This window comes from Falco naumanni, chromosome Z, assembly GCF_017639655.2.
Source record: "Falco naumanni isolate bFalNau1 chromosome Z, bFalNau1.pat, whole genome shotgun sequence".
Classification (NCBI taxonomy): Eukaryota; Metazoa; Chordata; class Aves; order Falconiformes; family Falconidae; genus Falco; species Falco naumanni.
In genome coordinates, this window is record NC_054080.1 from 18670118 (window position 1) to 18697825 (window position 27708).

General features: G+C 38.5%; 1 protein-coding gene across 2 annotated transcripts in view; it reads left to right on the plus strand.

Annotated features, from left to right (window-relative positions):
• The window catches only part of COMMD10 (COMM domain containing 10), a 119043-nt gene that overhangs the window by 9885 nt on the left and 81450 nt on the right, over window positions 1-27708 (plus strand). Inside the window, exons 5-6 of one of the 2 annotated variants that reach the window (XM_040580669.1) lie at window positions 17138-17248; window positions 26396-26456. In XM_040580669.1, coding sequence (XP_040436603.1) covers window positions 17138-17248; window positions 26396-26431 — 147 coding nt within the window. In that variant the 3' untranslated portion in view covers window positions 26432-26456. The remainder of the gene's footprint in view (window positions 1-17137; window positions 17249-26395; window positions 26457-27708) is intronic. The other variant, XM_040580671.1, reaches the window with a different exon arrangement.

The following is a 27708-nucleotide window of genomic DNA, read 5'->3' on the forward strand; positions in this document are numbered from 1 at the left end:
AGGAACATTTGCTTTCCTTAGGAATCTTGAGGATTGGTATTTTGAGGGGGGGTTGGATTTTTTTCTCTGGTTGGTTGGTTGTGTGTTTTGGGTTTTTTTTAAGACTCTGATTTATTCATGCTCTGTGTGTGGTTGAAGTTGGATTCATAATGATGCTTTTATGGTCAGGTGTGCCTTGTAGTTTTGTTAGTGATTTGGATTCCAGGAATACAGAAGCTACTACACTGGATCAGAAAATCTGTTCATTGTGTATCCTATCTCTGGCACCTTGCTTGGAAGCATAGGGGTGGAATTACCTAGTTAAGCCGTTTGATGGAAACTGATGCCTCACCTCATGACTTAAAAGCTGTCTTATATAGTCAGATATATATAAGAAAATGATTATTTATGAAATATCCTACTTAATGAATCTGGAGGTTTCAGTCTGTGTGTACTGGCCTGATCTCTGATTTTCTACCACTTAAGGGAAAAGTAGTATGTGTTGATGTTTTTTAAAAACAGTATATCCATTATCTTTTGATTTTTAATGTATATCCCCCTCTTCATTATAAAAAATACTAAAGAAGAGTGTGATCTTCCTTGTTTTTATATTAAGCAATGCAGTCTGTGATTTCTCACTCTTATCATGGAAGTTTGCTGCTTGTCATACTTCTTTTTCCCTGTCTTTGACACATTTCTGCTATATTTTGGAAGAAACTGATGTGAATAGAGTATGATATAGGCTTGCCTGGATATTTTGTGGTGTGGCTTTATAACAAAGATCTCCCTTAGAGGTCTGGACTGGGACCAACACTACTAAATGTCTTAATTGATGGCATAGCAGGATTGAGTGCGCCCTCAGCAAGCTTGTGGATGACACGAAGCTGAGTGGTGCAGCTGGTAAGCTAGAGGGAAGGGATGCCACCCAGAGGGACCTTGACAGGCTTGAGGAGTGGGCCCACACAGCCCTTACAAAGTTCAACAAGGCCACGTGCAAGGTCCTGCTCCTGGGTTGGGGCAGTCCCCGGTATCAATACAGACTGGGGGTGTGAATGGAGTAAGAGCAGCCCAGCCAAGGAGGACTTGGGGATACTGGTGGGTGAAAATTGGATGTGAGACGGCAATGTGCGCTTGCAGCGCGGAAAGCCAGTCGCATCCTGGGCTGTGGGCAGCAGGTCGGGGGAGGTGGTTCTGCCCCTCTGCTCTGCCCTGAGGTGGGTGAGTCCCCACCTGGGGTACGGCATCGAGCTCTGGGGCCCCCAGTACAAGAAAGACATGGACCTGGACAAGCAAGTCCAGAGGAGGGCCATGAAAGTGATGTCAGGGCTGGGATACCTCTGCTATGAAGAAGGGCTGAGAGAGTCGGGGTAGTTCAGCCCGGAGAAAAGGCGGCTCCAGGGAGACGTTACTGCAGCTGGTCAGCACTTACAGGAGGTTCGTAAGAAAGCTGGAGCCTCTTTGCCAGGGCCTGTAGTTGCAGGACAAGGAACAATGGTTTTAAATTGAAAGAGGGTAGATTTAGATGGGATATAAGGAAGAATTTTTTTTGTGATGAGGGTGGTGAGGCACCAGAATAGGTTGCCCAGCGAAGCTGTGGATGCCCTGTCATTGGAAGTGTTCAAGGCCAGGCTGGATGGGGCTCTGAGCAACCTGGTCTAGTGGAAGGTGTCTATGCCCATGGCAGGAGTGCTGGAACTAGGTGATCTCTAAGGTCTCTTTCACCCCACACGATTCCATGATTCTATGAATACAGATTTATTTCTTTCATATTTTTTTAAAAATATGTACAGGGTTTTTGGTTGTGTGCCTATCAGGTAGGGACTTTTGCTGACATGGTCAGGTAGTGTGCAGGACTGCATACTAATTTAGAACTCAAAGAGTATGTGTGAATATTTCATGCTTTCACTTGCCATGTGTTTTCCTGTACCTAATCAACTCTGAATTTTCTTTAGAACTATTTTAGTGGGTGCATGCATGGGATTGCTCATCTGGATCTGAGTGCAGAATCAGGGTCATGATTAGTCTTAGAGAGGTACTGGTTATTCTTTTCAGCATGAGAGGGTGTTCAGGGAAACTGTACCAGGCAGAGCTTACAATGTAGCTAAGAAAGATCTAATTGGAATTTTATCTTTGTTTTAAAGTGTTTACTAAAATCCAACTGGCAAAATAATTCTGAGTCTCTCCTGGCACCTAGCACTTAGAGACTTTCTATTTTGGAAGTACTGAAAAGCTGCCACCAAGTCTGTTTTCCATAGTGTACACAGGAAGGACCAGGCAGTAACTTTTTATTTCTGTTTTAAAACAGCAAAAAACGGTAGACAGGTTCTTTTGTTTTTTGTTTTTTTTAGAGATGGTTTACACATCAAGCAAACATTGGAACCTTTGAGCATATTGAAGGAAGAACTGAGGATTGATAGTGTATGGTCAAAACTAGTGGATATCTGACAGTCCAGGATTATTATTTCATAATATTACTAATTAATTTGGCTTATCACTATTTTTGAGGGAGTAGGCCAGTGCATCTTTTGGCTTGCAGCAGTGCTCAGATTTAGACTCCAGACCACTGGTTAGTATGAGAAGTTAATTTCTTACAGATATTTCGCTTTTATTGACGTTATTTCTCTTAAACCAGATTCTGTTCTTGCCTGCAAACTACAAGTTGGTAAAAACTGGTGTTCTGGGTCTCACAGTTCTATGCAGCAGATGTAAGAGGTGATGTGCTGGCTGATAGCTTCATTAGGATGACAAGCCTGGAGTCTGTTAGAGCAACAGAACAAGTATTTCCCAGAATACTGATTAAGTGAAGTTTTCTGTGGCATACTGAACACTACTTCCAATTTTTTAGGAAAAGATGTTCTTTTTTTGAACACAGGTCTTTGACATTTTTTTGGTGCAGACTGCTTTGTTGATAGGATGTTACTATCTTGAGAAATGAATAAAAACTGTAGAGTTAAACTAAAGCTGTGCTATTTAATAGTATTTCTGTTCTCGCTTCATTTTTTTTCACTGAACTATAGGAACTATAGGCAGTCTTCAGCTGCACAGGGTTATTAATTATGTATATTTTCCTGTTACATTAATTGGTTTTTTGAATCTTTATTTGTATGGCAGTCTCTTTATATTATTCCTGCTATATAATACAATCCTAATCAATTGGAATGGTGGTATTTGTATCAGTTTTTTCTTTGAATGTATTCTTAATGTGGCCTCTAGAATGATAGGTCAGTGATAGCAGTCTGCTGTCAGTCTGATCCAGGTTTGAAGTCTTTGATTGGTAATGTATCAGTTTAGAAATTAGGGCACCTATTGATCAGCTTAAAATGTATTTTTTCCACTTTGTGAAGAAGAGCTAGATTTATAGTAGGCTTCACTCTGAGTTATCATAGCAATTTTTCATTATTTTAATAACTTTTCTCCCCTTCTCCCTCCCCCTATATTATGTTCCCTGTATGTTTTTTGGTACTTGGTGTAAATCTATCTCTTTTAAAAGCAGGTCAAGTGAAATGCCTTATAGCTTTCTTGGTTTGGAAAACTATTCAAGGTATCTTTAAAATATATATAATAAAAGAAGATAACGAGTCCTGTGTTGCCAAGCAGCAGCAGTTTTTTATAGTCTTCAGACAGCATTACTTAATATAATGATGTGTGGGAATGCAACTGTAGTGAAATCACATACCTAAAATTCTTGACAGAGCTGTCAGTTCTGTATCTTGACTGGCTGTTTGAAGCCATATGGGAAAAACTCTGAAAGTCGTTTTCTCAGAAACTGGCCTTCTTGCTAAGTGGTGTGTACGTAATGTGCATATGCTAAATTCCCTCTGCTAAATGCTGGCAAATCTATGGAAATACTCTGAAACACATGTATCCTATGGTAGTAATGACAACAAAGAAGAGAATTGGTGGGCTCTGTGTGTATGTGTCATGGGGGAAATTTTTCTGGTATGAGAAGAAATGCAAACCAAGGAGGACTACAGCTCAAACAGAATGAATCTTTCAGTTTCTTGTTAGTGTCTAGTGTCTGATCCACTAGTTGTTCTTACAGTGACAAACAGAGGTCACAAAGACGGGCGTTGTCACAATGAATTGTGAACCAACTTGCATTATACAGTGGCATCACAAACATTGGCAAAGAGAATGTAAATAGTGAAAGATGTAGTCAAGACACAGTTTTATACCAAGTGAGATTTGTTTTAGTAGCCAGCTACAGCACAACTCAATCTGTTTATCTTCCACTCACCCAGCTTTCTTAGTTAGGTATTTTGTTTACAGTTTTCATGTACTACTTCTTGAGGATTTTTAAAATTACTTTCTTTGTATCCTTCTTACTCTCTTCTGTCTTCTACCAATAAAGTGTAAATGATAAAGGTTGGTAGAAGGTACGTTTTGAGAATGTTTAAAAACATGTGAAACATTCATTCGATTCCTACACCTGAAATAGCGTCTTTTAAGGTTATAAAAGAGTATCATGCTTATCTTGTGTAATACAAACCGTAACTTTTCTTCAATATGTAAAAGAGCTTTTGAAACAGGGCTATGGTGGTGATTTCAAGGCTTGAAATTACAGATGATTTCTGGGGTATATTTTATGGTTAATGAAAATGTGTCCCTTATCTCTAATTAAAAACTGTCTAAATTAATCTTCCCTCTGTTGGATTTTGCCATGTATTCTTCTGCTAGATAAACAGAGCCAGTCAGCTATGACTTTTCCCTGTAAGTGCTTGTAGACTGGTGCATATTTTTACTGCAACTCTGGGCCCACAAATGTCCCAGAGAGAGACAGAGCACAACACTTTTACAATTTGCACAAAGTGAACCCCTAAATACCAGGTTTTTAGAAACGTGAATGCTGTTTCTAATATTTGTCATACAATCCCTTTCTGTTCGCTTTCAAGGTAGCTGTTCATCAGTTAATATACATGTAAAGATGAAAACCTGTGGTAACTTCAATTAAAGAAAAGTCTTTTGAAGTTGTTGCTTCTTAGCACATGTGTTGCTTTACCAATTTCATGTCATATTATTTCTTTTGTTTCCTCCCTTTTGAAGTACACTGCTACTTTTTGGTATGCGTCTTTTCCTTTTTTAAATTCAGAGATCAAAGATGTGGGAAATTTTAGTTTGAATATTGAATGAAGAATTCTGAGAATATCACTTTTCCTGGCATATGTGCTAGGTAAGGTTTGTGGAAGAGAACTAGGACTTTATCCTTGCAGACAAAAATGGGAAGTCAGGGGAAATTAATCCTCAGAAGAAAGCCAATCTTGGATGAAGAATCTAGTTCATCCTAATTTTTCACCAAATAAGATGGCTTTAGGTACATAATTTGTGGAGATTTTCCTTTTAGAATTGAATATCAGTCTCTTTTTCTGTTTTTAATCACAGAGTGGTCAGGGTTGGAAAGGACCTCTGAGATCATCCAGTGCAGTTCCCTTTAGTTCACCTGGAGCAGGTTGCACAGAGTTGTGTCCAGGTGGCTTTTGAATGTCTGTGGAGAAGGAGACTCCATAACTTCTCTGGGCAGACTCTCCCAGTGCTCTGTCACCCTCAAGGTAAAGTTCTTCCTTATATTTGGATGGAACTCCCTGTGCTGCAGTTTGTGTCTGTTGCCCCTTGTCCTGTTGCTGGGCACCACTGAAAAGAGCCTGGCCCCATCCTCTTGACACTGCCCTGAAGGTATTTGTATGCATTGATAAGATCCCCTCTCAGTCTTCTCCTCTCCAGGAGAAACAGGCCCAGCTCTCTCATCCTTTTCTCATAAGAAAGATGCTCCAGTCCCCTCATCATCTTTGTAGCCCTCTGCTGGGCCCTCTCCAGTAGTTCCCCCATCTCTCTCGAACTGGGGAGCCCAGCACTGGACACAGCACTCCAGATGGGGCCTCACCAGAGCAAGGCAGAAGGGGAGGAGAACCTCGCCTGGCCTTTTGGCCATGGTCCTCCTAATGCCCCCTGGGATCCCACTGGCCGCCTTGCCCACCAGGGCACACTGCTGGCCCATGGGCAAATTGCTGTCCACCAGGACTCCCAGGTCCTCCGCAGAGCTGCCTTCCAGCAGGTCAGCTGTCAGCCTGTGCTGGTGCATCGGGTTGTTCCTCCCTGGGTGCAGGACCTTATGTTTAATTATGTTCTTCATATTCAGATCCTTTCTGAGAGGTAACTGAGGTACTGGCTTTTTGCTTCACTTTGCTTTTTCTGGCCTTAATTACAAGCTAAGATTCCCAGTTTACAAAGTTAAAACTTGTTTCCTCTCATTTTATTCTTTTTTCTGCCTCCTAAAGTTACTGATATCGTTGGGGAAAGTTTTGGTGAGTTAATTGAGTATCGCACAGCAAACATAGTGCATGACCTGTGGCTCTTCTCAGTGCCTCTCTAACCTACCCACTTGGTTTAACCACTCAGCTGGGTCTTTGGTGCAACCTGTCTTCAACCCATTGGTCTCTACTGTGCCTTCTTCGGAGTCTAAGATACAAAGATACCTAAAGTTTCTCTTTGTTTTTTAAACTTTCAGATCTTTTCCTTTGGGAATTGTTTTCTATTTGGTTAGTCTTTCTACAGGATTCTGTAAATTCACTGCCCGTCTGCTTGATGCAATCCAACCCCTTCCTTGCCCATATGTTACAACTACCACTATTTCTAGTTAGAGACAATCATAGCATGTGGTACTACTTCAGAGTTTAGAAGATTATTCTTGTCTACCGGTGAAAAGCGTAGTTGCTGCTTTCTGTTTTGTTTTGTTTTGTTTGTTTGCTGATGATCTTGCAGTATCTGCAAGATTAATGCAGAATCGGGTGACTGCGTTCTAGTATTGTGACTAGGTAGGTTAAGATTCATCCAGTGATTATTACTTTCTTATGGCTACATGACTAAGATACATTGCAAAACTGTCACTAAGATTGCAAAGTCTGGTCTTAAAATTTAGTAAGAGGCACTGTAGTTGACTGTGCAACCTCTGTTTAACTTGGCGTTGCATATGTGTTACAACTGTCTTTAATTACAGACTTTAATGCTTTATTTTTTAAAAAATCCTATTATGCTGACTTTGTTTTACAGGTGGGTGGGTGTTTGTAAGGTTTTATTCATAGTTACGTGCCATTTTTGTGGTGCTTGCTCTGAGTGTTGGGTTTAATTTGAAGATTTGCCTGGAATTGTCAGCTGAAGGTGCTGTTCATTCAATTTGTGACTCATACCTTAGCAAAAAAGATGTCTTGCAGATTTTTAATCTGCCATTGAAGAGTACTTTTCACTGAAACCACAGAATGCCTCAGTAATCCATTTATGTAACGGGGACAGTGTATTGTATTGAATATTTCTTTACAGTAGGGTGACCGTTTTTGAGGTACTGTATACCGTCAGGTTTTTCCATTGCTATTCAAAATGAAGTAGGGAACCATAGTCAGAAACGTTATGCAACCAGTGTGGAAGTCTGGCTGTTTCACTGCAGACTTCCTCACCCGTCGAGCGGTTGTTACAGTAAGGCCTGCTGAAAAGAAGCTGCAACATCCAGAACTTCCTTCAAAGACATTGATGCCACCTTAATACAACTGAAGTTGGTAGCAACAATAGAGAATAGAAATCAGTGTGTTTATGCAGTCATCTCCCCTGCCCTCAGTGCTGGAGTTTCCCATCTGTAGGAAACTGGTGTTTGATCTGGGGCTTGTCTTAAAGGAAACACTGTCTTCCTGGTTGAGTGCACCCTCAGCATGTTTGCAGGTGACAGCAGGCTGTGTGGTGCGGTTGACACGCTGGAGGGAAGGGATGCCATCCAGAGGGACCTTGACAGGCCCGAGAGGTGGGCCCAAGAGAACCTCATGAAGGCCAAGTGCAAGGTCCTGCACATGGGTCAGGGCAATTCCAAGCACAGATACAGGCTGGGCGGAGCATGGATTGAGAGCAGCCCTGAGGAGAAGGACTTAGGGGTACTGGTGCATGAGAGGCTTGACATGGCCTGACAATGTGCGCTTGCAGCCCAGAGAACGAACCGTACCCGGGGCAGCATCAAAAGAAGCGTGGCCAGCAGGTTGAGGGAGGTGATTCTGCCCCTCTGCTCCACTTATGTGAGTCCCCACTTGTGGTATGGCATCCAGCTCTGGGGCTCCCAGGACAAGACACATATGTTGGAATGGGTCCAGAGGAAGACCATGAAAATGATGCAAGGGCTGGGGCACCTCTGCTTTGAGGACAGGCTGTGATAGTTGGGGTTGTTCAGCCTCCAGAAAAGAAGGCTCCAGTGGCACCTTATGGTAGCCATTAGATACTTAATGGGGACTTATAAGGCTTTTTAGCAGGGCCTGTAGGGGCAGGAGAAGGGGCAAATTTTAACCTGAAGGAGGGTGGGTTTAGGTTGGACATCAGGAAGAAATTTTTCACCATGAGGTTGCTCAGAGAAGCTGTAGATGCCCCATCCCTGGAAGTGCTCAGGGCCAGGCTGGATGGGGCTTTGAGCAACCTGGTCTAGTGGAAGGTGTCCCTGCCCATGGCAAGGGTGCTGGAACTAGGTGATCTTTAAGGTCTCTTCCAACCTATCTGTGATGATTTGCAAATTGTAGCTGCTGCTTATTGCCTTCCTATAAAAAATGTGCACCTTTTTTTCTGTTTTGATATTTATTTACTATATTGAGTGCTCTTTTGACTTCATCCTGCTGGTGTCTCCTCTGCACTAACTTCCTTAAGCAGACACGGGGAGTTTTTGAAGGCGTTTGAAATCCGACATGTTTTGTCATCTTTATCTTGGCCTCTTACCTAAAGTATTTTCATCATCACAGCAGGCAAAATTGACATTTTCATATCTAATTTGGAATTTTGATTCTGCAGTGTTGAGTGTGCTGATGAAGAGTGGAATTGGCATCTTACGATGTAAATTTTAGAGAGCAGACAGTATTTTGCTATAGTTCTATGCTGGTGTGATGACGCAGATCTGAAGTTAGTGTGTAGGCCGGTGTTTTTCTTAACACCTTTATTAAAACTGTGTGTACATGTTGCAGTGATTTCTTTAAATTAAAGGTATTCTTAACTATGTGACTTAGTACTTTTTGTCCAATTTGATTGTTGAACAATGAGAGGAGGGGAACCCCAAACTTTAAAATGTGGGTATTCTGCATTTCTCTTTCTACAATGAAATGAAGGGTACTTGGTCTTCAGTGGAGGAGCTACGGGAGTTATTCTTTCAAGAATTAAACTGAATGACAGGATAGTGATGCTTATTTTCCTCTAGGTTATTTGTTTAGAATATCTGAAATAAGTATTGTAAGTGAAAGATCTGCACCAGAAAAATTTTTTACTTACAGCTTATTTGTTTCCTCAAAATATTTTGTTAGTTCAAAAACATTCTTAAATGTTTTGTGTCAGTGTAATAGATACTCTTGTAATAGTATGAGAAAAAGATTTGCTGAAGATACCTTTCACATCAAATTCTCTCTTGCTTCACTGTTTGTAACAGCTTCAATGAGAGTAATTCTATGGATGTCTTAAAATACATGAATAGCTCTTCCAGATTGTTCCCGGAAATGCTTTCATCTTTAAAACCGGACTGTTCCTCTCAAATTAGAGGGAAAAATAGATGAAATGAGTTAGTATCTGAGTTAAAAAGGCAGAATTCTGATTTCATTTGTTAAAACAGTATTTAATTTTTCTCCTGTAATTGTTGCCTCTGGAGGCAGGATAGGTTCCTTTCTAAGGTACATGTGGGCAGACACATAGAGTTGTTCATTTTCCTCATTACTGCAAGCAGCCACATCATATAGTGCACCTTCTGAATTTGTCGGTCTCTGTCTAATATCTAATATTAATATCTAAAGTATCTAATAGGTTTTTCTGACACTGGTGCTATTTGAGAGTAGTTCTTGAACCTTATTTTTCCAGCTTCAGAAATCTGCTTCATTAAGAATGGACTGAAGGATGGGTTTTCATCCCGCTATTATGCACTCTGCTATGGTGTTAGTTATGCTTAACACTACAACAGTAGAAGTTTAGATTTTGGATCCTTAAGTTACCAATATTTACTTTAGACTGTGAATTAAATTACCCTTTTAACAAGTGAGCACTCCAGCATTGTTGTGGTGAAGCTGAACTTACTTCCAAGAGTAGTTGCTGTGTGTAGACTGATACAATGCTCTTACAGATATACCGCATTTGGTAGAAATAGGTGAGGATAGTGTGTCTGAAAATAGTGCCATTACACTTGCATATTATTTTGGTTTTTTTATAGAACAAGCTTTATGAAAACAAGCATGTAGATTTTTTTCTCAGGATATGAAAGGTGTAATCTCATGAGTGGTAACATTTAAGTTATGACAATGACCAGATCATTTTGAACTGAATGGCCTCTCAAAATAAGGATTAAAGTATTTGGAAAACAAATAGATGGGCCTGTGTACCAGTAGAGCATGAAACTTATTTTTGTATTACTGTAGACATTCCACTTTATCTGAAAGTTGGTTCGCCTTCTGCCTAACAGAAGATTATTTTCTGTGGTACCTGTAAAGAATGAGTCAGAAGTTCCTTTTGGCATTCTGTTTGTATTACGCAGTTTTTAAAAACCTCATAGATGTAAAGTCAGATTACACTGCTTCAGCCTGTCCTCAAATGAATCGGACTGCCTGTGAAGGAAAGTAACTATAGATGTACTTAAACTACACTGAAGTAGATCCTTGAGTACTGACTCAAAGTCAGGAAACTTGAATGTTGGTTGTAAGCTATGCAAGTCTAAACCAGCGTTCTGTACCATAGGAAGCCTCTGGCAACCAACAACAGGAATGTCCATATTAAGTCCTTCAGCACTACCAATACCACATAAAGTAGTACTATTACAAGCACTCAGATTTGTGCCAGGATTTGAATTTTCAGAAGGGATATTAATGTTTATTTTCAGCCGTGCTCAGGTTAGTAATGTCACTAGAAGCTGATTTGACTGAGCTGATGCATGCATGCATTATGAACTACTCGAATAAGATTTATTATCATACCATAATTTCCTTAGTACATGTTCTTCTAAATGTTCGCAGCATGTGACCTAGTTATTCTAAAGGTTACTCTTACTGGCTTTTAATTCTGACGGTGGGCCACAAGCTCAGTTTGCTTTAAAATTCTCATCACTCGTGCTGGAAAGGTTCAACAGCCCCTTAGCAACTTCAGGGTAATGAAAACTGTTTTCTCTCTAAAAAGGCACATGTTGTTGGGGTCCTTTGTTGCATTTTAAAAAAAGTCCAAACAGACAAACTAAACCATAACCCACTGACAATGAGAGAAATACCCAACTGAAATAATACTACTGAAAACTTGTATTATTATATAGTTGATTTTCAGAGATTACCAAATGTAGTGGTAACATTACCACTTCTTTTTACCAATTACCTGTTGGCAGTACTGAGAACAGTTGTTGCAATAGTAGTAGTGGACTTCACAAATTGCATCTGGTAGTTTGCTTATGCTATGTGTTCCTTTCCCATCTAGGGCTTTCATAAGCTTTTCCCCCCATAAACATAAAAGGACAGACACTGCTACTAATTTACAATTGTTTCTGCATTCTCTGCCCATCAGACTTGTTAATAAATTCAGCCCACAAATCTGTGTTTCTCACTTTTTTGACTTGAAGATGAAACTCTAATTTTAAGAATTCTTTTTCTTGCTTTTTGCGAAATGCTAATCAGCATTGTGCAGTCTTCCTGTAGAAATGCATACAGTCCTTTGTTTGTCTGAAAGGCTAATAATGGATATGCCAGGATCTTCATAATCTTTTCTGCAGCCAGTTTATCTACAGGAGCTTGTTAAATCATATTTAACCTATAATGCTGATTAATTGCATTTTCCTACATATTCTCAGTCATATATGTGTTCTGAATATAATGTAATTATTCTGTCATTAACTGAAGACTTACCTTTATGTTTTAGTATTACACAGAAGTGAAGTACATAATATCTTACTCTATTTAGAGAAAGGTAGGTGTTCTGAAAGCAGCAAATCTTGCCAAGAGAATGGAATGCAAGAATCTGAATGAAATAATTAGATCTTCGTAATATGAAATTATAAGATGTATTATATGACCTGTAAAGTGATAGGCTATTTCATAACTGTCTAAATTCCTGGCAGTTACAAAAAATTCAGTCATGTTGATTTTGTGTCCAAGCAGTATTTCCATGCTGTAATTCTTGCAGGTTCAGTGCTGTGTTTATTCACTGTAACTCTACTTTCTCTGAGGTCAATGCCTAGCAGTTTCTAAGGGACAAAACAGATGTCAAATCATGGATTACCCATGGAGGAGAAATAGTGGTTTGCATGGTGTTATGGCATCCACCTTGCATTGTGGTAAGAAGTAAGCTGTTTCTGGCACATCAGTGAGTTCCAAGGACAGTAATACTGATTTTCTGTAGTTTCTGTAATGATTCGTTATTATATTAGATGACCTTCTGAAAGCTTCACCTTCTAGAAGCGGGTAATTTATATGAAAATACAAAAAAATTCCATTTAAAAAGTTTCCAGCCTTCATGGGTGACAAGTTTCCGGTTTTCATGGGTGAAGAGACAGACAGGATGTGATCTATGTATAATCACTGAAGTCCAAAAAGAAAACAAACCCAAACCCTTTCCCTGCTCTGGTGCTGACTAAGTATTTAAACCCCTTTTTCACTCTCTTCCCTTAAAAATACTGGACCCTGTTCCAGAAGTTGGAAGTATTAGGGAAGACATGTTAGGTGCTTATGTGAAATTCTGTTTCCACTCTTATTTTTCCCTTTCTTCACAATATTCCCACTTCTTTTCTCAAATTAAGGTCCTTGCATTTTTCAGTGTGTCTTGCTCAGTCACTTTGACTGGTTTTGGTCTTTCAGGTTGGATCCCTGCAACGTGTGTGTTCTGGACATCCAGTCTGCCTTCACTCTCAAGTTGTAGACTTTTGTTTTTGAGCCTTATAGACTGGTTCTTGTATAGCCAAGTTTATTATTTTTTCCTTGATGTTTTTAGCCTGAATTTGCCAAAATTTGCCAAAAGTTTTATTTGATTTCATGTTAGAGTGTAAGATAAATATATTTACGTAGTTGAGAAAGGAGAAGTATTTTGATATTTTGACAAATAATATAGAAACCTGCTATGTTTTTCTGATTTCTTGAATTTCTTCTCAGTTTTGATTTGATTTGTATTAATGTTTGTGGGCAGCCAAAAGTGAAAGTAAGGAACTGTGGTGAAAATACGAGACAAAGAGACAATGGTATGTAAAAACTTAATGGACTGTAAGTGACAAGGGAAATGGCAGATTCTGTGGGTGTTAATTTTGACTATGTGAAATCCTTTATTTGGTTGGAGATTGTGCTTAAAGTATAAACTGTCAAGTATGAACTTATCAGAGAAGATGTGAAAGCTGACTTGATACTTAGGGTTCATGGGCTTTTTGCAGAGGATGACTTTCACCCAAATGTTTTGCTGTAGTTATGTTGGATTGCTGATGATCTTGTCCTAACATTTAAAATACTATGCTTTACTATTTACTATGGAAAGTAGTCTGGTGGACAGGACAGTGGACACGAGTTGGAAACTCCCATGTTTTACACTGGAGGAAAAAGACTGTGGATATCATAGGCTTCATCATAGACAGGTCTACAGATGAGGGGTCAGATCCTCTCATACTGGGGGAAGTGGTGGCTCTCGTCATCACAGTGTGGATGTACCCCTGGGAGGGTGGTTGGCCACCGAGAAGTACCGCATTTGTAGGGGGTACAGAGCAGGTTTAGCAGGTGTAACACCTTATCTTCTCTACAACTAGTCCTGAGTGAGTGCTGGAAGGGAGAAGTGCATAGGTTCTTCCATGCCTTTTAGTCCTGACTGTCATGGTATCCTCTTAAGAAGCCTGAATGGAAGAAAATGGACATGGGAACTGAGGATTTCAGGAGTTCTCGAAAGCTTCTTCATACCTATGTTGCCCTGAATCATTTGCTGTAGGGTTCATGGAGGAGATCTGAAGCACTTTCATACATGCTTACTATTGTTTTTATTTAGTATCTATACTTTTTCCTTCCCTTGTTTTCCAGCTTGCAGCTTTTTTTTTGTTTTCTAAACATAAACCTGAGGTTCAGTAAGTGCCCAGAGATACCAGTGAGAACTTACAGCACTAAATAGTACATTTTCAGCAATGTTTATTGTTGCAGTGACAAGGTAGCTTGCACATTTCTGAACGGCTAAGAAATGTAAAAAGAAGCTGAAGTTCTACAGTAACTAAAAACATGGGTTTATTTTCATGCTAGTTATGGCTTCCTTCCCTCCCAAATAAATGCTTTTTAGGTAATATATTGCAGATCCTAGCACCATATAGTCCCTCCCAATGTTTTGTCTTCTATAACAAGTTTTGTATCAGAAGGGGAAATAATTTTGCAGTCCTTTCATTTTTGAAAAATTTTGGCCTTAAAATATGTATCACTTCATGGCTACCAAATACTGTGCCTTGACACAAATACCATGTAGAAGCATGTCACCACTCTCAAAAGGTTAATTGATATTTCAGGATGTTGAATGTCTTCAAAGTAAACCTGACCATAGTCAAATACATGTGACATTTTTCTGGCACGAAAATAGTCAGACCATTTCAAAGCTGTGAGTAGCATGCTGTTTGTTAATAAAAACTTGTTCTCTTACAACTCTAAACCAGAAAAGACACAGGAATTGTACAGGAAAACAAAGTAATTTTAAGGTAAAACAATATAAAAATAGTCATGGCTGCTGTTCAGCTGTGAACTCAGGCCACTGTGCTGCCACATTGTATTGTATTTGTTCTGAACCCTCTACAATATTCCTGTGTAGATGTGTATTAAAATTGAAATAGAAGACATAATCTGAATTTCTCTACTTTTGATGGTTTGTTTTTCATGCTACACACAGAGTATACTGTTTAACAGCTTTAGAAAAGTCTTAAAAGTCAGGCTTTTCTTGTCTCTAGTGGCACTGGTTTATAATCTTGGGTAAGCTGCTAGCCTAAGTCTTGGTTTCCATACTACTGTAAGTAAGACTGTTTAAGTAACTGATAGAAGTGCTTTCGAAATTGAGGAGCATGGGACTTTAACCTTAGTGACTGCAGTATGAAAAGCCATAGCATTCCAGACCTTGCTCACTGTCTCTGTATTTGTTCTTAGTGGTTAGGTGTTTTATCAAAATAAGTGATACTGTTTCCTGTTGCCTGCTTTGCACTGCTTGCACCGCTAGCCCGTAAGTCAGTATTTGGGTCCTTCTCTGTTAACCAGTATCAGTTTTGATAAGGTTCTACAACTGCTTGCTTGATCAAAAATCCAGAGTAAGGTGAGATGTTAAGATCTATATGCTCTTTAGAGAACCAGAGGTAATTTCTTTACTTAATTTTATTGAAGTTTGTGGAGAGAAAAATGTTTTCCAGCCGTGTCATTCTGATATAATTTGCTGGAAGATTCCAGCTACTGGCCAGCACAGGGCTTAGCAGAGTTGTCCATTAGTTTGATTGATTTGTGCACATCCACAGAATCCACTTTGGATTGTGCTGTACTTTTGGGTGGAATGCGCAATGCCCTGTTATTTCCATCAGCCAAAATGTAACTAGGTTAGAGGATATCAGAACAGAGAATTATGATTAAAAATTACTCTGCGTTTAGAATTTATAAAACTTGAGTTTTAAGGTATCTTTAGTTCATAGGCTGTAGGCATCCTGTTACTAAAGCTATGCCTACCTACCACAAAATGAGCTGGACCAGATTTACAGCGTTTTGGTTGTGTCCATTTGTGATGTACGCATACTTTCAATGATTTGATTAATATGTAAACTTCCTTATTTTTACCACAGAATGAAGCCTGAACAGAGGCGCTGAATGCAGAGCAGCTGGCAGACTCTAGGCTGGCCTGCTCAAGTTCCTTCTGCTGGCTTATTCCTGTAGCTGTATGCAAAGTCAGTTTGAGACTGTGTCTTTCTGTTAACTTTGTTTGGCCTTGGCTAAACTCCATAACCATCTTGGACTGGTAGTGGTGCTTAATAGGTCATGATACGCAATTTTCCTTTTGGTATGCTTAATCATATGGGTTTCAGTGTTTGTTACAGAAGTGATATAATATTGATGCACTATACAAAGAAATGCAATATAACATACATTAATGTGTAAATGTGAAGTGTAAATGTAAATGGTACGATTTAATTATACTGCAATAAATTTTGGAAGTTCTGTCTTTGAACTGTGTCCATGGAAGATGTTTCTGCCACTGGCTTGCTCGCTCATCTTTCATCTAGAGGTTACTGTCACTGTAGGAGGCAGGGCATGTGTTGACTTCTCTGCTGTTCACAGTACAGTGCCTCTGGGATGGCTTTATGCTGTTGATTTTTGCTGAATTGCTGGACTGGTAAGAGATTAACTGACCTGTGGCTCGCTTTTACCAAGTCACCCACAATATTTACTGGCAGGAGGGAAACAGTAGGTTAAAAAGAACTTGTGTGAAAGTTAACTTGCTAGATGGTAAAAATTTATATATATACTGCCTTTATTCAAGAGGGCCAGGTCGATGATTTTGTGAAAGACTTGTAGTTCTGTTCTTGTGTACTTCATTTATGTCTGAAGTGTAGCTTGGTGATGTTTGACTATAATTTAAAATTAATGATTAAAAAGCAATTTGAAATGCATTTTTGTGTAGCTTTCTATGAAAAATTCTGTTGCTCACATGCTTAACTGTGTTTTGGCTTTTCTTTCCATAGTAACAATTTAAAAAGCAATACAGAATTATTTTTGTCATTAATGTCTGTATATGATAGAACACGTGAATAGATCTGTTGATTAAGAAATTACCATTTTTAGGTGATTTACTATTTATTGGTAATTTTTTCTTTTTCCTAAAAGAAAAATAAATATGAAATAAGATTGAATCTGCAACTTTGCTGATAAACTTCCACAAGGAAGGGGAAACTACCTTATTTTGGATCCTTAGTTGTGTTTTGTGGATTAGTTCCAGCAGATCTGAGGCAAATGAAGTCACTTTGTTTTGGGTGGTCACAGGCAGTTTGAATGATAAATTTGACAGAGAGAAACAAATCTGCAGAAACAAATTTGCAGAATGCGCGTTGTATAAACATGTTTAACATTTGTAGAGCCGAACTGACACAGACCATTCACAATATAGAAAGTTGACTTGAATGCTTCTGTAGCATCTGATTGTAATCTAAATTTGTGTTTTATAGCTTGAAACAATTGGATGGCAGCTTAACCTTCAAATGGCAGAGTCCACGCAAGCGAAGCTGAAGTCTCCTCGAGCTGTGCTAGAGCTGGGAGTGAGCAGTGAAGATGGAAAGGTAAGAAATACATGCCTGGCAGAGTTGGAATGAGATGTGGTGATGGCCTTACGTTCAAAGTTCTGAGGCATCCATTGGAACTCTTGATTGTTGTTAGTCTTACCAGTGTTTTCATTTTTATATTTCATAAAATTATTGTAGGCACTTGGAATTGTGAAGTACTGGTGTAACAGCAAACATACTGGGTAGACTGAAAGCTGTGTTACCAGCAATTTGGGCTGCAGCTAATAGAGAAGTATAACGGAATATGGTTATGTTAGGTCTCTTTGTAGATGATTTATTTTCATCACATAGTACGTGATTAGTACTTCTTATACTTTTAATGCCTAATAGCTTCCAGCCTTCTACCATGTGTGTAGTTGTATGAGATACTACTTGTTACTTGCAACCTCTCTGTGCTAATGATGTATTTACATGAATGGTGAGACACTATATGCAAGGCCACAGAAATCCAATATTTGGAGGTTTAAGCTGAAGTGTTAAGGCCAAGTGGTTTGTGGTGTTTCAGTGCAAAAACCTAACAATGAACATAATATTTTACGCACAAAATCTGTATCTTTTGTTAACTAGCACACTTTAAAGACATGAATTGCTTTTAACTGTATCTTGCTAATGGGAACTGGAGTCTTCTGTCAGAATGTTTAGCTGTGAAAATGTCTGTGTAGAAGTTTTGAGGGGAAAAATCAGAAATGTGGTTCTGCTTTAGCATTGCCTTTAAATCACAGTAATTTTACCAGTGTGAGTGGAATTTCTAATTTATGGTAGAATAAAAGAGAATACACAGGTTATGTTTGTGCTTCTCACCAAGACTTGCAACTATTTTTTTCAGCAGTTCATTGTAATCTGTATTTTTGAAATGTAAATACAGGAACCAGACAATATTTTATGTCCAAGCTGCATTGGGTAGCACTGCATACAGATTCAATTCTCTGGCAAGTTTGTCTACTTTCTTTACGAACAGAACTCAGCAAGTGGATTGTTTTTTGTTTCCCCTCTATTTCTTTTTGTGGGTATGATTATGTACCAAGATCGGAATTATTTTACAATTAGGAGCCTGGAATAGACTTGTAACTGGCATTTAGATAAAACAATGCAACAAGAAAAACCTAATGATGCTCTTAAATTACAGACACTAAAATTTAAAAATCTGGGTTGGTGTGAAGTTAATTCCATGTTTTTTTGCTGAATGATTACATACTAGTACAGAACAGGTTTGAGATTGGGTAATATTTGTTTATATAGTGACAGAAGTGTTGGAACATAATTTTTGTGCTGTAGTTTGCATCTTCATAATCTCTTTGTGCACAAAGTATTAAGTTATCTGAAAATCCTAGATGCTATATACTTGGGTTTTTTTCTTCCAAACTTATGTATGTCCCTTTGGTGCAGACATTTGGTGTGAATTTAATGCATATATTCGTAATGAATTGTGTTCATTTCTCATGAAGCTTTATTTATTTATTTTTTTTTTTTTTGGTAGTAATTCATGGATATAATTTGATTTTTTTCAGAAAACAGTTACATAGGCCTTTTTGTGGGCTGTCTCGTTAGGGGGCAGTAGTGCTCTTTGACTGGTTTTTTGAATGCTTTTTTGCGATGATGATCTGAATCAATTCTGAAGTTGGTCGTTGTGGGAAGTGTTAAGTGTTTACATTTCCAAGCTGTATATAACAATAGAAGTTTGTCTTGCTCATCTACAAAACTAAAGCCTATTAATAAAAAAACCCCAACATACTGAGCAAGGTAAATGAAATTGGCCATTATTTCCACTTCTGCTAACTAAAAGTAATTGTACCAATACATTAATATTTACTACAACTCACTCTGCTTAGAGATCATTTAAACAGTTCTTTGTCAGAAGCTGCCATTTAAAATTAGTATTTAAATTAACTCTCCAGGAGAGGGTATTATTTGTGCTTTGTGAAATAAAGAGTCAGAGCATCTCCTATATGCTGTATAAATGTCTATAGAGTATATTTTGTCAGCTTCAGATGAAATGCAGAGTCCCAGAGGTACACTTGGTTTGGATCTAACAAATATTTTGCACATGACATGAAAAGTTTTTCACGGTGGGCGTGATTAAGTACAGAAATGAGTTACCTGGAGAGGTTGCAGAGTTGCCAGCCTTGGAGATAATCAGGAGTCAACAGGCTAAGTCTCTGAGCATCCTGACTGAAGCATGGAGTTAGCCCTGCTGTGAGCAGGGTGGGTGGATCAGGTGGGCTGCCAAACCCTGTCTTCCAGCCCAAGTTGTCCTGTCATCTAGGCTGCATTGCGGCTCGGTTACTGATGCTGTTTTGTATAAGGAGAAGAAAAAAGGAGCTTTCAATTAAAAATCCAATTAACAGTGGTTTCTTGCAATGATTCATAATTTGAAATGTTTAATTGCATTTCTAAATCTGAGGGAAGTGGAATTTCTATGAAATAGGCACACAAAAGCTGGTATAATAGGAAACATCTTTTTGAACTGCAAGATTCTTTTGCTTCCATTCTGACATTTTAATGAGCTAAGGTGACATTTAGTACTGATTTTAAGATATCAGCTGGGTATAAGGGTTTTCTTTAGTAATATAATTTGGTTTCAGATTTTGTGGGCTGTTGAGTTGCAATGCAACAATCTGAGAATTTTTTAGACTTATTTTTATGGCTTTAAGGTGAAAGAACCAGTAGAGGGAGCACAAATTAACAATCCTGATAATCAGTGCTGCTAATTATGATTTTGATTTGCAAACAAAGACTGATCCGAAGAAGTGCTGTGTTTATTTAATATGTGTTTCTGTCAGTAATTTATTTAACAATTATCCACACAGGCACAGTTGCACATTCTTTCCCACTGTTAATAGCAGTAAATCCTTAGGCCATCTAGTCTAACCATACCAGCCATACGAAAAAAAAAAATGTAGTAAAGATTGTAGAAAAGGTCTGAGGGCTTCAGAAATGTCACATCATTGGTGCCAAGTATCTCTGCAGAGGAATGTGAGAAGTAGGAGTGTGTTCTTAACTAGTTTCTGCTATGCCTTTTCAGTAGGAAGATCCAGTAAGGCACTTTACTATATATATTTATATTTATTATTATGTATTTTTGCACATGATCTGTAGTTAACATTTATGCTTGAAAATCATTGGGGTAAATAAACCATTCATACCCACTGTTGTCTCTTGACAGTTATCCATTTTATTTCTGTAAATCCATTCCACAGATTTCATTAGATTCAGTTATCTAATTACAGGTTGTCCTGTGGAAGGCTTTGCTCTTTTCTTGGAAGGTTTTGCTCTTTTCATGGTTTTCCTTCTCTTTGTTTCATGTATGATTTTATTCTCAACCATTCTCAACTTCCTGGGGGAGCGGTGTTTTTCAGTGTGAATGCTGTGTGTAGATTCCTTGTGAGAATTCAGTACTTCATTTATTTTGTTCCTTCTTTATACGTATACTTGAAAAAATTTATTACAGGATTTTGTCTGCCAATGCAAGACAAGTAACTAATAAATGTGCTGGTTTGTTAAACCTGCTAATGTAATACTTTTGACAAAAGACAGTTAATATTAAAATGTTACTATACTAATGTAGTTTAATTTCCTTTTAATTAATTTCCCCTAGCTTCTAGATGTTTTAAAAGGGGCGTATAGCACTGGAAATATTTTATACTCTTTTTTTTTTTTTTTTTTTTTTTTTTTTTTTTTTTTTCTTTTTCCTGTAACCACTTGTTCAAAGTCAAAATAGGGTCTGACTGCATTTTAAACTGAGATCATAATACATATTCATCATTCTACAGAGCCAATAAAAGTCTGGAAATCTTAAATGATTATTTTTTACTTGTTAAAATAACACAACATGGTTTTCTTTTTTTCCCCCTTCCGGTTTTTACAGGCTTTCTATTAATTTCTGAACTGTGAACAAATCTATACCTTAGACATTTTGCTCTGTTTACTTTGGTGTATGCCATTCTGCTTTCTAAGTTTGCCACTGTGAATACTTTCCCCTTTTTTAACAGCAGAGTAGATGAGAAACAGAGCTTTTCTTCTAGTAAAGCTAGATCAATCACTCAATTCACACTGTAGATTCTGTACAGCCTGTATGGCATGTAGGCAGGACCCACACTTGGATGGATATTTAAGGAAACAGAGTGGTGCTTCCCCTTCACCCTCATTTTAGCCCTTTGTTTCCCTCTGAAAAGAAGTTGTGTTTGTGGAGTGGTGTAACAGTGAGAGCTGGTGGATGCTAGTGATATGTTCCCGCTCCAGAGAGGTAGGAGGGGGCAGAGCTGAGCATCCATGCCATGATGTGCCCCTTTATTTGCCTTCTCAGTCCTTAGCTTTGGGGGTGATGCATTTATAGGTGCCTTTTTGGGTTCAGAATAGAGAAGTAATTTGTATCTGTAGGGCCTCAAAAAAAGACGACAATTAAAAGACATGACACTGGAAGGACTGTGATGAGGTGCAAAGACTAAGCAATTGTAAATTCTCACATTCATAGGCTACTCTCAACCACTTTCTGTTCTGATGGGGATATCACTTTTGCTTCTCAGAACACAGACTTGCGTGCACACCCTTAAACTGATTTTGGTCTTCTCATCAAGCAGATTTGTAAGTCTCTAGCAATTGCTAGAAGTAAGTAGGACAGGCCTTAGATGAACGCAAAAATGTTTAAGGATGAGATCGAGACAGAAGTTTTTTTCATTCCTATTTAGAGGAGGTAAAGGGATGCCTGGATAGCCTCAGATAGCACAGTCCTGGTTCAAGGTCTTTCTGGACTTCTGTATACAAGCAAGGTAGCTGGTTTTGGCAAGGTACATCATGAAACTGATTTTGTTTGAAAAACTAAAATCTAGTAAATAGCTGATGATAAGAAAGCAGAAACTTCCCTAAGAGGAGGTTTCAGAATATTGAGAAAAGTCCTCACATTTGTAGGAGATGTAGTAAGAATGACAGTATAATCTTGAGTGTGTGGAACAGCTCAGAAAAATGAGCCTGAAATTTACAATTTGCTTCCAGGCTGTCACATTGCTACAGAAAGCTGTCAGAAATTCCATTGCTCAGCCATGAGAGCCAGAAATTACAGACTTGAAATACAGAGCAATTCTTGCATTAGACTATTTTTTGATCTTTCCTACCCATTATCTCTGATTAAATCCATTTAATTAGAGGAAAAAATAAAGCTGTAGTCCAGAATTTTCAAGGTGCTGAGTGGGCTTTTGTTTTCTTACCGGTAGAAATGTAGTAGAAATGGATGGCACAGTAACCCATGATCTGTGAGTTGTGAGTAGTTTGATGTTTTACTTAGAAACCATTTACTAGACGGTGTGACTCCAGGAGTATGCACTTACCTCTGGCAATTGTACTGCAGAGTGTGGTTAATTATTTGGCTTCATTTGTGATCTTACATGATTTGATTACCCAGCTTACAGTAAGAATCTCTTTACAGCAGTAGTCTTATGTTTCACCTGGCTGTACACACAATTTATGAGTACAGTCTATAGTCCATGAACTTACAAAACCTGTAACTGGCTACAGCCTCTGCACATGCTTTGTTCCCACTAAAAGAGTCTTACGACTTTGTTCATGTGTCTTTGTGTCATGGAGTTAAAGAAGAAAACAGTCCCAGTTGAGTGTGTACAGCCTTGGACAACCTCTGGCTACAGTTAGTACTGAAACTCTTGTTTTATACAAGAGTAAACTGAATTGCCACCATGTGTAACTTCACCATTGTCAAACCAAATAAGCAGCAGAAAAATAGCTGAAATACTTAACTTTGAAGTTTAAACTCGGTGAGCCATTTCATTACCAGACAGATTTAAACTTGAGTTTAACTTGAGGCTATTTGAAAAACACAAAGATCTCGTGAGGTTTTTCTCATTCAATGTAGTTGTGCATGCCATCTTTTTCTTACAAAATTTGTTTTCTGTTTGCCTCAAACTGGTTTTGTAGGCTTGGTCCTTTAGCTTTTCCAGACAAGGAAAAAGTATACATGGGGTTCATTGCAAATTCTCAGGCATCTTTATACTTCCTTGCCTGCTATTCTCGGAAACTGTACAGTGTTTTAGCAAATGAACTGTTGTCTTCATTTGTGTGTAGCAATGGAAAATAATGGTGTTTTTTCAGTACCTTTTGCAGTACTTCCTGGCTATACTGATCCCTTTGCTTTTACTTAGGCAGTGAGTTCTGTGGACCCTTCACAAATGTATTAAAAATTGGCGTCTCTCCCATGTCTTTTTTTTCCTGGTTCTGAGATAGAAAGGTAAGGTAGTGTAAGAAAAGGGTGACATTAGGGAGAGGTGAACATAGTTGAATTTTCTCTAACAGCAAGGCTGTCTTGCTAACATAGCTCTTTTTGCATGTGACATCTGTTACAACAAAGTTGACTGCTGCCTTTGAGAATTGGAGGCAAGGACGGAGGAAGACAATGCGTAACAGAAAGAAGGACAACAAAGCTGGTGGAGGGTCTGAAACACAAGTCTGATGAGAAGCAGCTGAGCGAACTGGGGCTGTTTAGTTTAGAGAGGAGGAGACTGAGGGGGGGACCTTATCACTTTCTACAGCTGCCTGACAGGAGGCTGTGGGCAGGTGGGGGTTGGTCTCTTCTCCCAAGTAACAAGCGACAGGACAATATTAAATGGCCTCAAGTTGCACCAGGGCAGCTTTAGACTGGATATTAGGAAGACTTTCTTCACTGAAAGTGTGGTGAAGCACTGGAACAGGCTGCCCAGGGAGGTGGTGGAATCACCATCCCTGGAGGTGTTTAAAAATGGTGTAGATGCAGCGCTTAGGGACGTGGTTTAGTGATGGACTTGGCAGTCCTGGGTTAACAGTTGGACCTGATGATCTTAAAGGTCTTCTCCAATGTATGCGATCCAGTGATCTCCAAGTCAGCAGCTTTTGAACATGGATGTTTAAAACCAGGTAATTAATCTATGTATAGATGCATTAAAATTAATATTTCTCCTGAATGTTAGAAGGTATCATTCAGAGCATCGTAAGTTCTTTAGGTGTAAGTATAGCAAGTGAGTAGCATTTTAGGGCATTTAAATCAGGAAGAAGTGGTTGTCTTTTGCACCATTGTACAATTAGTACAAGCAGAGAAGAGGTGGAATATGTTCTTTATAGAAATAGAAGGTACCTTTTTATATATGAAAGCCTTGTTTTTGGGGAAGTTGTGCAGAGCTACCTAGAAATATGTGTCTGTACATTTTCTGAGAACCACTGGAAGTGCTTCTCAGGTTTCCATCTTCAGATTCTCAGTTCTTCCATCTGTAGAGTGGTGAACTTGTTACTGCTCAGCAGTTGCAGCTTGGAGAGACTTGTGTGTGGGAAGTTTTGTTACCTAATAATCCCTTATTTTTCCTTTCAGGGGTTCTAAACAAGAAAAGTTATGAGAGATGTGGAATTTAAAAAAAATGAATTTCTATGTGTTTTTTTTCAGTAGCTTTATGCTTCAAAATACTTAACATCTTTGAGCCAACAGTGTTTTATTTTACTGTAGCAGGTTCCTGTGTAAGGGCTACCTTCAGAACTTGTTGGAAGAGATAGGATTGTCTTCGACAGTCATGATTACTGCCTGTTTTTAATTTATACTGACACTTACAGAAGCAGTTGCCTTGCTCCTTGTTACTGTGGTGGTAGCTTGGGAGCAGTCTGCACTTTGCTGTTCACTTTTTGGGTTGGAATAGAAGACGTACACCTGTCTTAATGCATTGTCTTCTGGTAGTGCATACTGTGTTGGAAGCACTCTGAAAATGAGGATTTGTTTAGTCAGAAGCATAATATAAAAAAGAGCAAGTTAAAAGCAAGATCTAAATACATACAGAATGTTTTAATGGAAGTTGTGAACTTGCCTATAAATGCTGCTAACCTTTAGAGCTGCACCATAGAAATGCATTTTTTGGAGAGACTCCAGAAAGGGGTAGGTCAGTGACTTTGCTCGGGGTATCCAGAAAGAACAGTGTGGAGTGTTCAAAGAAAGCTTTAAGTGTTACACAGCTTATTTGTAAAAAAAATAAACAGACCAAAAAAGATGATTAAATAGCAGACTTCTAGAAGAGAGAATGATGTCCACAGCTGCCTAGACTGACTGCAGCACTCCACCTTTTCTCTACATGATTTCCGGGTTTTTTTTTCAGGCTTACTGGTAGTTGGTTAAACTTTCTTTTCTCAGCACTGCATTTTACTTCTGCAGCTGTGGCAAGGTGGGCAGAAAATCGAGGAAACTTTCTGCTTTCTACTCCTGTGTTAAACAGTGCTGTTTACTGAAATACTGCTTAGCAAGCTCTGTGATGGGCATGGATAGAAACTCTTGTGTTGTAAGCAGAAGAAACAAAATTCTGTGAAGGAACAGGAAAAACAATGCAATACAAATGCCAATAAAATGGGTTCTTAGTGTCTACCCTAAGCAGTTATTTAGTGATTTCTATAACTTTTTATTCCATTTTCTTCATAGAGTAAATAATGATACTAACTGTTGAGCTGCTGAGAAACACTGGAAGGAGTTTTTGTCTCGTTTTCCTCAGTATTTCATCTGCCTTTTCTTTTATTAGTGCATAAAAAAGCATACCTGCACAAACTTCTTTAACTTCTTTTTTAAGATGTACTTGATTATTTTGTGTATTTTTCCCCAGTTGTGTATTTTTCACCTTTGAAAGTTAGGTTTGTTTAGATTATGTTGCTGTTTAAATTATATGAAAAATATTCTAAGAAGAAGGGAGATGAGTAGGAATGTATAATGGACATGGAGTAGTCAGTCAGCCAGTGTCTTATTTATTTTGGTTCTCTCTGCAGCTTCTGAAAAGATGAGCTGCAGGCTGACATATTTTAACTCGAGTCACTCAGATCTTGCTCTTCTCCTGTGAGATGTCTTTGTTATCTTCATAAAAAGTCTCGTCGACTAGAGGTCCACTGTAGCTAATTTCCGATTCGTAAAATATAGTATTTTCAATCCATTTTGCTTAATTATTGCGGTAGGGCAGTTTTTTTGTAGGCAAATTTGATAAGAGCGTTATCTAAATGAACATTTTTAGAAGTACCGTAATATTTGGGGTGGTTTTTTTTCTTGCTGAGTGTCACGTTGTCTGAATAACTTTTGCTGTGTTAATATCTTAATGTGTATGAAATAGGTCATTTAAATCAGTCACTAGGTTTTTTTTAAAATCCCTACAGTATCAAATCACTTGCCTAATCTTCAGTTGCAGTTGACCTAGTTATTCCACTTCTTATGTTGGTAAGGTTTTTTCTTTTGCTTATTTATGCTGAATATTAATTGTTTTTTCTTGAAAATGTAGTTATGTTTTGTGACATACATAAGGCCAGCTTCAACATCAAATCCAGTAAAGGCATGGACATATCTAAGGCAGTGTCTGACACTAAAATTATGTATACTATCTGGTCTGTACAGGCTGGAATTGATATTTAAAATCATAGAACTCCATTGCATATTTGTAAGCATATCATTGCAAGCCTGAGTATAATTACAGGCTTTTAAAATCTGTTTGACTGCCCATAGATGCTGGAAGGTGTCTGTCTTAATTGAAGAGCTGAGGATAACTTAAATTTAACAAGTATGTTTTTTTCCCTTTTAAGTTTCTGAAGTGCAAAAAGGAAGTTGGACAAAATGGCTTAAAAATCTGACAGATAATTTACAATATTTAAGTACTTCTAAAATTTTAGAGAATATTTAGCAAATTAACTTTCATTGTTCCTTAACTATCTCACATGCCAAATCTCCATCCAGTTCTTAAAAAAAAATAATTTCCAACTTGTTTTGTCCTTTCCAACTCCTTTACCAGAGGATGTACTCTGGAACAGTCACACAAAAGCTGCATTTGAGTAGCGAGTATGTTTGCATGGAGGAACATCCACATCAGCTTGTGGGTCAGCAGCCTGCTGCTGGAGTGAGGATCTCCACGTGAGCCATCTCCTGCTGCTGAAACATACACTGACCTGTTAGAGAGGTTAACAGCGAGGTCCCGGTCCTGGGAGGGAACGAGACAGGGAGCTGTCTGGGAACAGCTGCCTGCTTTGCCTTTAGCATCTTGACTGCAGCAGTCATAACTCCCATCTTCTGCAATGGAAGGGGTAGAGTTACTGGTTGAGTGAGGGTAGAGGATTCTAGTCGAAGTATCTGCACAGGACTTGGGAGACTTGGTCATATCCCTTACGTTTATGCAATAAGGCAGTTTCCTTTCTTCCAGAAGAAGCAGTGCTGAGAGTCTGAGGGCAGAGGGATGGTTTTGATAAATTTACAGGGGCTTTAACTATACGGTGCCATGAATACTTGTCAGCATTAAGTTGAACAGTTGTGAGATTCTGCTTCAAAATACGAGCACTTGGCAGTATTTTCATTTCAGACTTTCTCTGTAATCCTTTGAAGAGCAGGGCTAGCCACAGAAACCAAAAATGAACTGTTTGAAGCATTTGAACAGTGTCTCTTTTATAATACTAAAAAGTGAGGACATCATGTGTGAAACTGTTTA